Source organism: Cebus imitator, unplaced genomic scaffold (assembly GCF_001604975.1).
Source record: "Cebus imitator isolate Cc_AM_T3 unplaced genomic scaffold, Cebus_imitator-1.0 Scaffold744, whole genome shotgun sequence".
Taxonomy (NCBI): domain Eukaryota; kingdom Metazoa; phylum Chordata; class Mammalia; order Primates; family Cebidae; genus Cebus; species Cebus imitator.
In genome coordinates, this window is record NW_016108059.1 from 201,081 (window position 1) to 214,600 (window position 13,520).

Genomic DNA, 13,520 nt, shown 5'->3' on the forward strand with positions numbered 1-13,520 from the left:
GGTTATATAAGAAAACATAAGGTTAAAGTATTTCAATTAGAAAGTTAATGTAAGGACACAAAACAATAGGTAGCAACTAAATATAGTAACAGGTCTAGCATTTTATTTAAAGATCAAGGTCATCTAATATGTGCTTTTCAACTTACTTCCTTTCCTTATTGAAATCTCTGTCTTCTGTCTCCTTCCCTCTGGTTTTTAAGGCTAACTCCTACATGTATGTCTCAATCAGTTTCCTCTTGCGTGCCTATGTCCTTTGGCACTTTGCTATATCATGAATTACTTTCCTTGAATATAGAAAAACTTCAATATTACTCCTTCGAATGGATCCTTCACTTCAATCTGCAATTATGCTCAAGTCTCCATTTCAAACTGCCCATTTAAATAGAGACAACACCATTCATTCACCCAGTGTTCAAATGCAGAGGTCACTGTGATTCCTCTTTAACTTAAACCCCACATCTAATCCATCAATGGCAGATCCTGTTAAATCCTTCTCCAAACATATCCCATACCTAATCAATTCTCACCAACTCTATTACTACCAGGACTCCAGTCCAAGGCACTATGATCTCTTATGTGAATAAAAGCAAAAACGTATTATCTAGTCTTCTGCTTCGTCCCTCACTCAAATGTATCATCCACACAGCAATCGCGTTGCTCATTTTAAGATGCAAATCATATCACATACAGCTCCCTGCTTAAAACTCTCCAATTGTTGGCTTCCTGTTTCACTTAGAGTAAAAAATCTATACTCCTTATGCAAATTGACAAAGTCTCACATGATGTGATGCCTGTCTACCTCTCTGATCTCATACCACCTTCTCCATAGCTCACTAGCCTCCATCCAATATGTCAAGATTCTTCCCATTTAAAGCCCTTGGCATTATCTACTGTCACTGCCTAGAATTCTCTTCCTACTTATCAGCTGACTTCTCATCTTTCAGATTCTCTGAGCAGGCCTTTTCTATCACACAGCTAAAAATTTTCATGCTGACACAGTCTTTTATGTTACACCCTATTTTAAATTATTTGTAGAGTATTTATCAGTGTTCATGTTTTCTTATTTGCTCATTTGTTGTGTTTCTTGACATGCATCCCTACCACTATTAAAATTAAGCTCCAGGACAACAGAGATCTTGTAGAGATCTTGTATTGTTTCCTGCTATGCCTGGCACAGAACAGGCACTCAATAAATATTTGTGGAAATGAATGCATGTATGCATGAATGAAATCCTGAAACAAGATAAAAATCATAATGAAATTCCCAAATTCTCCCAAATTACCCTGTTTCTGCAAATTTACCTTATTATTCTATTTCTTCCTTTTCCCTTATCACTAAACTTTTTGGAAAAAAAAAAATATATAACTTACCACTTCCAGTTTTATAAAATTTTCCAGTTGTTTATTTGTTTACTCCTTGCAATCAGTTCTCTATCTCTACATAACTCTAATAAGAGTTATCTTAAAGGTTACCAATGATTCTGAGAAAATGTATTCCCATTTAAAGGCCTTGGCATTATCTACTGTCACTGCCTATAATTCTCTTCCTACTTATTAGCTGACTTCTCATCTTTCAAATGTATCATCCACACAGCAATCACGTTGCTCATTTTAAGATGCTCATTTGAAAGATGTACTTTGCTCAGTGCCTCATTTTCTTGTACATCAAATCACTTGGCACTAGCTGAACATTCTGGAGTAAGATGGGTCTAGACCCAAAACCTAGCTCTACCACTTACTAGCTATGAGACTCTGGGAAAAATATCTTACCTTACTAAAGTTTTCAAGTACAATGAACAGTAGCATATAATTAACAAGGTTGATATGAGGGTGTGATAGTATCAGTACATAAATGTCAATATATAAAGCACAGTGCCTGGCATATGGGAAGAGCTCTAAATGGTGGCCATCCATCACAGTGTTTCATCTATAATCATGGCTTCAACTATCACCTCTAGATAAAGGGCTCCCTGAGCCTAACCACTCAGCCATATACTCAGTTTGCTAAACCAAGTTTGGTACCTCAAACCCTGCATTTCCGAAGGTAAATTTATCTTCCTCCCTCTGAAATATATTGCTCTTCCCATAGCTCCCATTTCAGTTAAAAGCCCTACCATCTTCTCAGACTTCCAGGCTCAAAACTCTAGGAATTCTCTTTGATGCCCCTCCTACCCAATACCTAATCTCTTTAAATGAAACAAAAGGTTAGCAACTCTGACATGGGCAACAGAGCTGACAACTGACTATTAGACTTAAAAGTAGTATTTACGGTACCTTATATTTCTAAAATTTAATTAAGTTATTGCTTTAGTCTACAGCATGCTAGGCACTGTCGTAGGTATTTGGAATACCAAAGTAAGCAAGATAAAACATCCCTGTCCGTGCAGACATGATACTTTAGTGTAGAGAAATAGGACCCTCTCCAACTCCAAGGGAAGTATTAATAACTACCAATCAACCAATATACTTGAGTTAATTTAGGAATTACGGAGGTTCAGTTTCCTATATCCTATACGGAATAAGTACTTAGAAATGAAGACTGCATTTGTGCCTACAGCTGAAAACATACAAAACTGCTTTGATTATCTTCAAAGGCAATCTAAAGAAAAGAATACTCTTATATCTAAGTATGCCTCTCCTTTTTGGGGGCACTTGCTTCCCCTTTCTGTCATACTATTGAGCTGTAAATCTTTTTATTTTTCTCTCTGAAAACATTCAAAAATAATTATTTGTTCTGATTATTGAACATAATTTGGTTCTTTATTCTTAATTTTGAAAATGTCAGAGCCTCCGCACTAAACTGGATAGGAGAGAGAAAGCAGTATTCTTATCTCACATATTCTCTGCTACCTCCATCCAGAGCCTGTATACAGTACATAATCAAACAGTTCACTGAAAAATTTCCAATGCTCTTTCCTCAACATAGTATTCAACGTTTCTTATTCTCCCTTTTGTTCAATGGCCCTAGACAACTGGAGGGATGCCACCTCAACTTAGAGGTAGCTCCTCTAACATGTCTTCCCTTATTTTAAGCAGCATAATTGAAAATTTAAAAAAACCCAGGTATTCTAAATTCTAGCAACATTAACTACATATTTTCCAGCAGCAATGACCATATATACACTGTAATTACATAATGTGATTTACTTCAGTTCATGGAGGAAGACTTTTTATACCTGACTTTGGTAAATTTTATTTCATTGAAATGTTTCAAATCCCATTTTACCTAGTTGACCAGATCCAGACCAGAAGGAAGTAACATTTTCCTTTTATGTAATTTTTCCATGGTTTCCCAAATTCCCTGACCCTCTGAGTAGAGGCCAGTATCCCAAAGTCAGAATAGAATCACTGTGGTAACAGAGTTAAGACAGGATACTGCTGTTGACCTTCATAAAATTGGCCTATTTAACACCAGTGACTTGAGAGTGTTATCATGGCATTAAAACTACTTTCACTTAAAATTTGTGTCTTTTTGAAAAAGGATTTTACAAAGAAGAAATGAAGATATAATACTCTAAATAATATATCATTTTATTCCTGGAAGCCTAAATCAATCAAATACATACAAATTATTCTTATAAGCCATATTCTAATGAATAGTTCTACTTAGGTGACATTTCCAGAATCATAACTTGAACTAGAAGATTAGTCTCTGAAATATTAGTGTTCATCAGCCTGGTTTCTTGAAGGTATAAAAAAATGACAGATATTCTAAGGTTTTACATTTCAAAAAATAATTCAGGCATTATACAGGATTGTTTACCTTCTTAAAAAAAAATTCCCTCTGACATTCCCAATTTTACAAGAAACTTACTACGATTCTCATTTTCAGAAGTTAAAAAAAAAAGGCAACTAGAATACAGTTTTACTGTCAGAATTTAAGAGGGATGTTGGAGAAACAGCCCACAAGCAAGTGTGAGACATAATAACAGTTCACTTAACATATGCCTGACAAATCCAATTCCAAAAGATGTTATTCTTATAGACTTTTGAGTATAGACATAACATATAGTATTTTTATTGTCAATGATTTTAAAAAGCCAATTAATGTACTTTCCAAATATAATGAATTCATACAAATTAGTTATACTACTGTCTTCCTAATTTCTTTTTTGTTGTTGTTGTTATGAGATGGAGTCTCATTCTGTCACCGAGGCTGAAGTGCAATGGCACGATCTCGGCTCACTTCAACTTCCGCCTCCTGCCTCAGCCTCCCAAATACCTGGGATTACAGGTATGCACGAACACACCTGGCTAATTTTTGTATTTTTAGTAGAGATAGGGTTTCACCACGTTGCCAGGCTTCTCTCAAACTCCTGGCCTCAAGTGATCACCCACCTCAGCCTCCCAAAGTGCTAGGATTATAGGTGTGAGCCACCATGCCCTGCCTGTCTTCCTAATTTCTATCTGATATCTTGTAAGCAAGATTACCAAGTAAAGCGTTGATATAATATATTAATTAACCAAACATATTGGCCAAATTTTCATCTATCCAATCTATTAGAAATACTAAAACATCATATATTTTATTAATGTATTCAGCTTTTTTAAAAGGTATGTATAAGAAAGCACACTAATGAGATATATTAATAGTTAAAAGAGTGATTTCCAAATAATTTCCTGAACCTGTGCTAGGAGATATACATATATATATATATATATATATATATATATATATATGTATGAAATATGAAACCAACTTCTTTACATATCCTAAAGACTAAAGGTATAATTGATATTCTTGGTATTCCAAAAGATGACCCTAAAGCACAGATAGCGATATGCTTTAGGATCATCTTTTGGAATACCAGCTCACCAGCTTTGTCCACAAAGATAACCCAAAATGGATTTTCAATTAACTTTCACTTAGGATCATTATTTTCCTTGATCATCCCAGTCTTTGGAGATGTTACTATAAATGTTATTGTAAAAAAATAAGTAAATTCATAATACTAATGTACCCCAATGGTAATAGAATTTCCGAAACTAGATTAAAGGAAATGAACTAAAAATTAAGTAATAAAGGCACATAACTATATTCCCACAATCTCTCTTTTGCAGATTTCAGTACCCCAGAAAAGTATGAATAGAAAGATATGATTGTAATAGTCACTAGATTTTGTTCCTTGTTAATAACTGTATTTTCAAATATTTGATAGACTGAAATTAGTAATGTTTTAGAACAGTCAGTATTCACAATTAATGTAACTGAAGTAATGGTATCTACTATTACTCTCGACTTTAACACGTTTTATTATCATCTCCAGATATATTTGTCTAATCCTTTTCTGTTATCACCACCTGTATTTATTTGTTCAGATGCTTCATCAGCTAAAAGATCTGATTGCTTATCACAACAATGAATGTTATTATTTCGTTTTCCTCACCAATACCTGGTTGTACGACATATCTACACCATTTGTAATTCTACCCCTTTTTCTCCCAAAGGCTCAGAGTCACATTATTCCTTAGATTCTAACCAAATACTGTACAACTATAAAAGATTTCCAAACAATCAGGGGTATACATAGTACATGTATAAGTACATTTTACATGTAAAACCATGTAAAATAGTTTTTCAGTAGTGTCCTTAATATTTGTCTCCTTCCTTTTGCTTACAGTTGCCTCCATATGTGATCAAATTTTCAGTTGGCACTGAGCTCAATGGAATTGTGCTACAGTGAAAAGCACAGCTAAAATGGAATTAGAGATCACTACTATCTGTTGTCCGTAGCATATTTTAAAATCTAACTTTGGAGATCCTGATTTGCCAGTTAGAAACATATCAAAAAGTAGTAAAAACTGAGCTTTTCCTTTTCCCTCAGTCCCACACCCAACTAAACTCCACCTTCTAATTCTTTTCTAAGCCTTTTATTTCTTGTTATCCCCACTACCCAACATTTTTCCCCAACTACAGACTTTTGAGAGCTGTATTCCTCATTTATACTTGTCTCCTTTCAACCTAGTCTCCAGCAAAAGCAATTCTCTGGAAAACACTAATCAAAGTTCGTCTCCTAATTCCATTATGGTTACCCAGTATCCTCAGAATAAAGCCAAGTTTAATAACAAGACCCGTTAGATCCTTCATGATTTACCTTCTGCCTACTTTCTCAGTTTCATTTCTCAACACACACCAGCTTGACTAAATCAGCTTCCTTAATATGCCTCTTGCCCCCTAACGTTACGTACTATCTTTTCTGCCTGGTATACTTCTCTTTTGACCCCTTCTATCTTCTTCAGTTGATTAGCTCCCACTGGTTCTTTAGGTCTCAGTTTAGATGTCAGTTTTCCCAGAAAACCCTGACTCATTCAGGTTATGTGCTTTTCCTATCAATTCTCCTAGTACTCTGTGCTATCTCTACTTATCACCCCGCCTGCTCATCAGCCTTCTCCACTGACTTCTTCATGGACACAGGCACCATGTCTTTATATGCTTCTTTTCATTCAAAAAAAAAAACCCTAGAAGAGCCTAGCACATAACACTTAGATATTTGCTAAATAATAAATGGCCAAGAAACTGAATGTGGTAGGTCTGAGTTTTTCAGCCATATTTATTATCACCAATGAGTCTAAGAAGGAACTGAGAGGGACACACTTGATTCCCCTGGGGGTTTTACAGAACACAGGCTAAAAACAATACAAAATAAAGTTTTTAGAGTCTCTTGAATGGAAAAAGTTTATCAAATGTACAGCTGTATCTTTTTAGGTAGCGATTTAACATGTTTAACTAAAGAGATAAATTTAGAAAAATCCCATTTATCAATGCTTTCTTTTGACTGTACCTCTAATACTTCACTTCCCAGAGATCAATAAAAACACTACTCGAGTTTCTTAATTTTGCAAAAACAATAGATTATACTCACCTAACACTAGTTTCCTAAGCCTCAACCTCTATGCTAAACACTTTTTTTAAAATTAAATTTTCATAACAAAACCATAAGGTAGAGGTTTTGTTAAAATCCTCATTTACTAATAAATAATCTCAGCACAAAATTTGAACTCTAATCTGATTGCAGAGCTTGGGCTCTAAACTGCAACATCATCAACTTGGTAACACTGTCTGGTCTGCTATATAATAATTCAGAAAAGCAGGGAGTTCAAATTTAGACTCTGCTGATAATTTATACTAAAAGCACATCTGAAATAACAAGTATCTGAGGATCTTTCTATCGGTCAAAAATGGGAAAAGGTTTCATCTTACATGTCAATTCTAAACAGCTTGGAATGATTTTCAGTGCTGCACTGAGAGCAATGATCAGTTCCATGGAAAAGACTGCACTGACAGATGAGGAGTGAAAGCCATGGTTTCATCATGGCTCATTTTAACTAACTGTTGATTCTGTTTCTGGATATCCTAAATCTGTATCACACTTCAATACCAGACAGCTACCTATTAATTATGAAAATGTCTTTCCTAAAAAAACTATTTAATGATAAACTCTTAGTATGTTTATTTTGAATAATTTTCTAATTGCCATATAAATAAAGTCTTTGCATCTCCTGCAAAACCGATGCTTGAAAGTTTGTTCAACAGTTGATTTAACAACCATTGCACAAATAAGCCCAAGGCAAATGCATCTCATACTTTTGTATTATAAAAAGTTTTTTTCTCTTTATTTCCTCCCTTTATCAGACAATGAGAATAATATTAATAGAACACATTGTTTTCCTAACTGCCTTCATTCAGAATCAAATAAAGTATTCAATTATAACAATATCAGTTCAGATTTTAGGTGCTTTTCTTTGCGTTTTTTATGTTTTAATTTATAATTTCATTAGTCCAATTATACAAGTATTATATTATAAATTTTCAATAACTCTGAAAGTGTTTAGGACATAAATTATAAACTAATTCAGTCTTTATTTTAGAGTGGGAAGGATTCAGGTATGATCCTACTTAGGCTGTCAATGTCCACCATATCATGTGCCAGTTAATATTGTAAAATACATGAGGTCAATGCAAATACTATTTTTTGTTTTACCTATGTATTTATATTACATATTACTCAAAATCTATTGATCACTTATTGAATATTAGGATGAAGTCAGATTTAGTCTCAGTAGGCTGAAAAGTCTTAGAAATAAGACATGAGCAAAGTTAAAATATCTCTGTGAAAACATGTGAGCACAACAATAAATATGAAGTAATGAAATAATGAGCAAATAATGAAATTCATTCACCCTTTGACAGTCCACAGAAATCCCATGAGGCAATGTCGGGGAATCATGTAAGAGTAAGAAGAGGCTAAGAAAATAAATCTGGTAATGGTACAGAAATGGTAGGAAAATTTTCTAATAGTGCCTTAATTGTTGCACTGAGCAAAACACCTGGTATAACACATACGCACATACTTAAAAACAGGTAAATATATATAGATACATACAAAATATAGTTTGTGTTATGCAAATAAAATATAATTTGCTCAATCAGCTTTTCTAACTGTATGGATTAGGTCATAAAAATTTTTACAATTTAGGTACCCTTGCCTCTAAGTCCTTCACCCTAGGCTCTTATAGATCTACTCAAATAAGACTACCATACATTACTGAAAATTCTATAAACTACAAAATTCTACAAAAGTAATTGATTATATAATTTAAGTTACCTCTAAAATTTAATGGTGAGAAAAATGAGAGCTCATAAGATTTAATCATGATTTAATTTTTAAAATTCAAATCAAGAAAAAATAGAATCCAGAGTACAGAATCAGTGGATTAAATGTATACACTAAGAAAAATGCAAATTTGATAAAATGGCAAATAGCTCAAGTAAAAATATGTAAAGGAAAAAATGAAAATGTAAAAAACATTCTACACTGAAATGTACTGAGGTAACATTTGTTATCTCACCTACTTTAAGCTGGCTTTTAGATTATCTGAAACCAACATTTTAAAACACAATACGAGCCTCAAGCAATCTTTCCCTGTTTCTACAATATACATAAATCATTAAAATTTACAGGGCAATAGACGGCAGAGTATATATAGTAGCTGACTCTAAGAGTATATAAAAGGGGAACAGAAACAAATCATAAATAAGGAACTGCTTAAAATTTATGTAAAAAGCCACACAATTAATTGAGGGGAGTATTTAATAAAACTTGTCATTAAAATTTCCTCCATCTGATATTTTCTATAAGTACAAACAAAATATACTATGATAAAAATTAGGGTCATGTTTATTTGAACAATTAATTAGAAAGTTCATTCTGAGTATTAAGGATGAAAAGCGATATTTAACTGATTAAGTTTGAAGGAGGCAAAGTCAATGAATGCAAAAAAATGTTCTATTAATTAAAGCATTAAAGAAGATTGAGATTATTGTGGTCAAGTTTAATACCTATTTCAAGTATAATACTGTTTGTTTTTCTAATCTGCTCTATGACTTAAATATTGTTGCATATACTTGCAAAAATGAACAAAGGAAAAATCTTGGTATTGCTGGTCTTTCTGGACCACATTAATTTTGGGTTTTTTTTTTTTTTTTTTTTTTTTGGGTAAATAACAAAGGAAGAGAATTATGGAGAGAGTAGTTCAGCAACAAATTTTCCATTAAGATATGAAATCATGCCATGAGTTCCAAAAAAAAAGGGTTAGTTGTATAAATCTGGGTAATAATCACTCATGCAAAAATCAGAAAATACCTGTACCGAGCCACCATGTCTGTCTGCTGCAAGGTGAGCTCTCAAATGGTGGGGATTTGCCTGCTGGGAGTCCCAAGCTGCCCTGTGGTCTGCCGACTGCCATTTATTTAATGCATATGGCATGCATGGAAGAAGAAAAACCCAATATGTTAAACATCTTATCCTCATAATATATAAAACAAATGCATAAAAGGAAATTTAAAATACCCTTACTATTCTGAATCATGGTGCAGTTAGCTTTGTATACAGAATGTGGAGTGATTTTAGTTAAGTTGCCAAATTGTGTAATGATCAACAATAAAAATAAAATAGAACCATAAAATTTTAGAAGTAAAAATCCTTGAGAAATCACAGACTCTACCCTCTAGCTTTATAAATCAACTAACAAAGAACTAGAAGGGTAAAAATGCCATGACCAAGAAAGAACTCCAAATAAATCATGGGCACACTAAAAGGCCACACACTATATTTTCTTACAGTAGAGGTCACTACTTGTTTTCTGATGAGGAGCTACTTTTAGAAGGTACAAATGATAGCCTTTAAATAACTGTACTTGAGATTCTAGAAATATTTTCTCTCTTACTTAGTCCCCTATTTCTGACTGTGAGGATAATATGAGAAAACAGAAAAGTTATTTGAAAAGGGAGAAGTACTATACAGAATACTATGAGAATAAGACAAAACAAATTTTTTTCTAAGTGGTAATCCTACACATATGAATCTCTTTGCTTCCTTGATCTCTTTTTATCTGATTCAAATTAAGAAATCCATGTTTATGTAATAAGCTGAAAATCCTTGATGTTTTTAGGTCCCTTGGCAAATCTGCATGGCAATAACAAACATTATAATCTATCGGTAGAATTAAGAGTAATTTTTTAATAGCGGTCAATTTCTGTTTCAGAAAAATGTAGACAACACTAATAAAAAGTTGAAAGAAGAATATATTATTTAAGCTTTATTACATGTTTGGTTCTACATTAGCTGCTTTATATGTTATCGCATTTTGAGGTAGATATTATCATCCCCTTTTACTGAAGACAGTGAGACATTAAGCACTTCCCTATAGTCACAGAGCTAGCAATGAAGTATACCACGAACTCCAATTCAGAGCCTAATGCTCTTCCAATAATAATACTACCCAGCTCCTTACCACAATTAAATATATTCTAAAGCCTTCAGTACTCTTTTCTTTCTTTTTCAAAGTCATGAAAATCTTGCCACAAAGTGCCAAGCACATTGGAGTATAGGGACCCTCAAGCATATTGGTGGCCAGAGCAAGCTTCAGGGGAGAGATGTAAAATTCAAGTAGATATGCGAATAAATATTCTGGCACTAAGCTTCCTAAATTAAATTGTACAATGCAAAATTACATGCTCTGTGGCATAAAGTATGTCATCAAAACAATTACAATAGTTCTATAATGCCTTTTCATTAAACCCTCCAAATTCATAACCAGAATTAAGCAGCTTTGAAGCTTAAGCTGAAATCAACTAGATGAAGTCAAGTCTAGACAAAATGAAAGAATGAAAATGACGCTAAAATTGAGACAAATATCTAGGGCAATGAGCAATATTTTGGGGTCATGGAACTCTCTAAGAATATAGTTCAGAGCTACACACCCTCTCCTGAAAATAAACAATTACATGTACGCAACAATTTCAGAATCCTCTCAACGATTTTTCCTACCATTTATTTAGGGACATTACAAAGGTTTAAGTCATTTGAAATAATCTTTCTTCCTTGGGATTGTGAACTGTAGGTTTCTCATAGAACTTAAACTGCTTAGTAGTATAGGGATATTTAAGAAGAATTTTTTCTAGATATACAATTTTTCTATCAGGATGAAAATCTGTATACTCACATCTCAAATTCAATATATAAGCCTATCCTAAAGAATTGCCTGAAAAAATTATATATATATATGTATGTATGTATATATATTCCCTACATTTAGTGCAACAAGGACTGGACCAATGAAACATAGTTCCCACCCTCAGTGAGCTGATAATCTAGTTAGCAAGACATGTCTGAAACACATAGAAAATTAAAAGTCTACAACATTAGATTTATAATTTAATTCAACAATCGAGGAATTTCACTTATTATAATACCTAACAGCTCAAGTAGAGAATTTTAAAGAATATCATATTAATCTTCTTCCAAGTATATTCAAGGAATTAACTCTGGTTTATAAAACACAAACTAAGTCTCAACTTCTGAGCTATTTCTTTCTTTATACAGAATCTTATCAGGGCACTCAAGCTATCAACTAATTTTAATATACATATGAAGTAATTTATGTATGAGATCCTTTATGATGCCAATTTTTGTAAGTCAAAAATTTAATATGTATCTTATAAAGTTGGCCATGCTTTATAGCATAATATTGTTAAACACTCCCTAAAAATAGCATTTTATTGTGCTTATGGTTTTTAACAAGTGGTGTTCTTTCTTTTGATTTTCATCCCGTTTTAATCTTCACTTGAACTTTGATGGGATAAACAATGTAAATGTAAAACAGGAGAGTACACTATCCTTCTCCAAAAAGGGCTGTAACAGGAAATTTCTAGACACTCTTTAACTCACTGTGATAGCAAAACTTTTAAGTCAAAGAGAGAGAGAGAGAGAAATTAAAATATTGGTCAAAAATTTCAACAGCTTTCAATTCCTTTACCCAGTCAGGAAACATGAACTCTCCACTTGATCAACTTCTATGCCTTATCTCAGACTGACTCTCTACTCCTTGTCTAACTAATCCAGCTCTACCTACTCTTTGCTCCAAACAAACTGAACTGCTGCCTATTCCTCAAATTCTCTATTTTTAAACTTCTGCTTCATATTTTATACTATTCAATCTCCCAAAAATGCCCTTATTTCTTCATTTCCCTTTAAAAATTGCATTCATTCTTTAGGCTCATGTCAAAAGCTACCTTTTCCATAAAATCTTCAGAGTCCCTCATATGATCTCCTCCATGGCACTTTAAACTCCAGACACAAGAGTTTTGATTGAATGAAAGCTTACTGTATGCTAGAAACTAACATACATTATTTCCATTTTATAGATAAGGAAACTGAGGCTTTGAGAGATTAACTCATTTGCCCAGGGTTAAGCCATATCCATGTTTGCCTGATTCTAGAGATTGACTGAGCTTAGCTATCACACTGCTTTTAGTCACTGGTTACAAAATCATTCTTACAGGTTATGCAGTCTTCTTTGCTTCTGCATTTCTACAATGTGTAGAATAGTAGCTTTACAACAGCAGAAATTCAATAAATAATTTATTTAACTAAATGATAGAAAGATCAAGTGCTATTACAATTCATTCCAATGGAGTACCCCATTGGAATGAAAATATTCTAATAGAATATCAAATACTGCTCAAAGTTTACACTACTTTGTACCATTTATTAAAGATTTATGATTAAACATTTTAATGCCACTATTAAACTAATAAACAGTGAAAATCAAAAGAAAGGTTCATCTATTAAAAACATGTATTTTTAATCCTTCAATCTTTTTTATCTACTGAAGAAAAAAGTATATGTTTCAATCATGAAACAAAGAAAGATATTTCATATCTAAAAGGCAGCAAACCTGGTTTTTGGATTGTTGCATCTTATCTCTGTGTTGATGTGCTTCTCTGTTTGATGACAGAGCAGGATCTTGCTGAACTGCACCCACTGGAGTAGGCTACAATACAATAACAATTGGTATTGATACATTCCATTTCAAAAATCTTATTTAAAGTCATTTACTTAGCTGCTTAAAGAACTAAAGAAAAATAAAAGACTGTTAAACAAACTAAAGTTTTAGGTAAAGACATCATTCTCAAAATGTCGTTAAAGCTAAGAAGGTAAAGCAAAGAGAATACAGCT

At 33.1% G+C, this 13,520-nt stretch overlaps 1 protein-coding gene across 9 annotated transcripts in view; it reads right to left on the bottom strand.

The window, feature by feature from the left end:
• CSNK1G3 (casein kinase 1 gamma 3) overlaps positions 1–13,520 on the bottom strand; it is a 105,226-nt gene that overhangs the window by 12,247 nt on the left and 79,459 nt on the right. For 5 of the 9 annotated variants that reach the window (XM_017519432.2, XM_017519430.2, XM_017519431.2 and 2 more), the window contains 2 exons: positions 13,240–13,335; positions 9,645–9,740 (listed from right to left, as the gene is read on the bottom strand). In XM_017519432.2, the coding sequence (XP_017374921.1) occupies positions 9,645–9,740; positions 13,240–13,335 (192 nt within the window). The remainder of the gene's footprint in view (positions 1–9,644; positions 9,741–13,239; positions 13,336–13,520) is intronic. The other 4 variants (XM_017519436.2, XM_017519434.2, XM_017519435.2 and 1 more) reach the window with 1 other exon arrangement.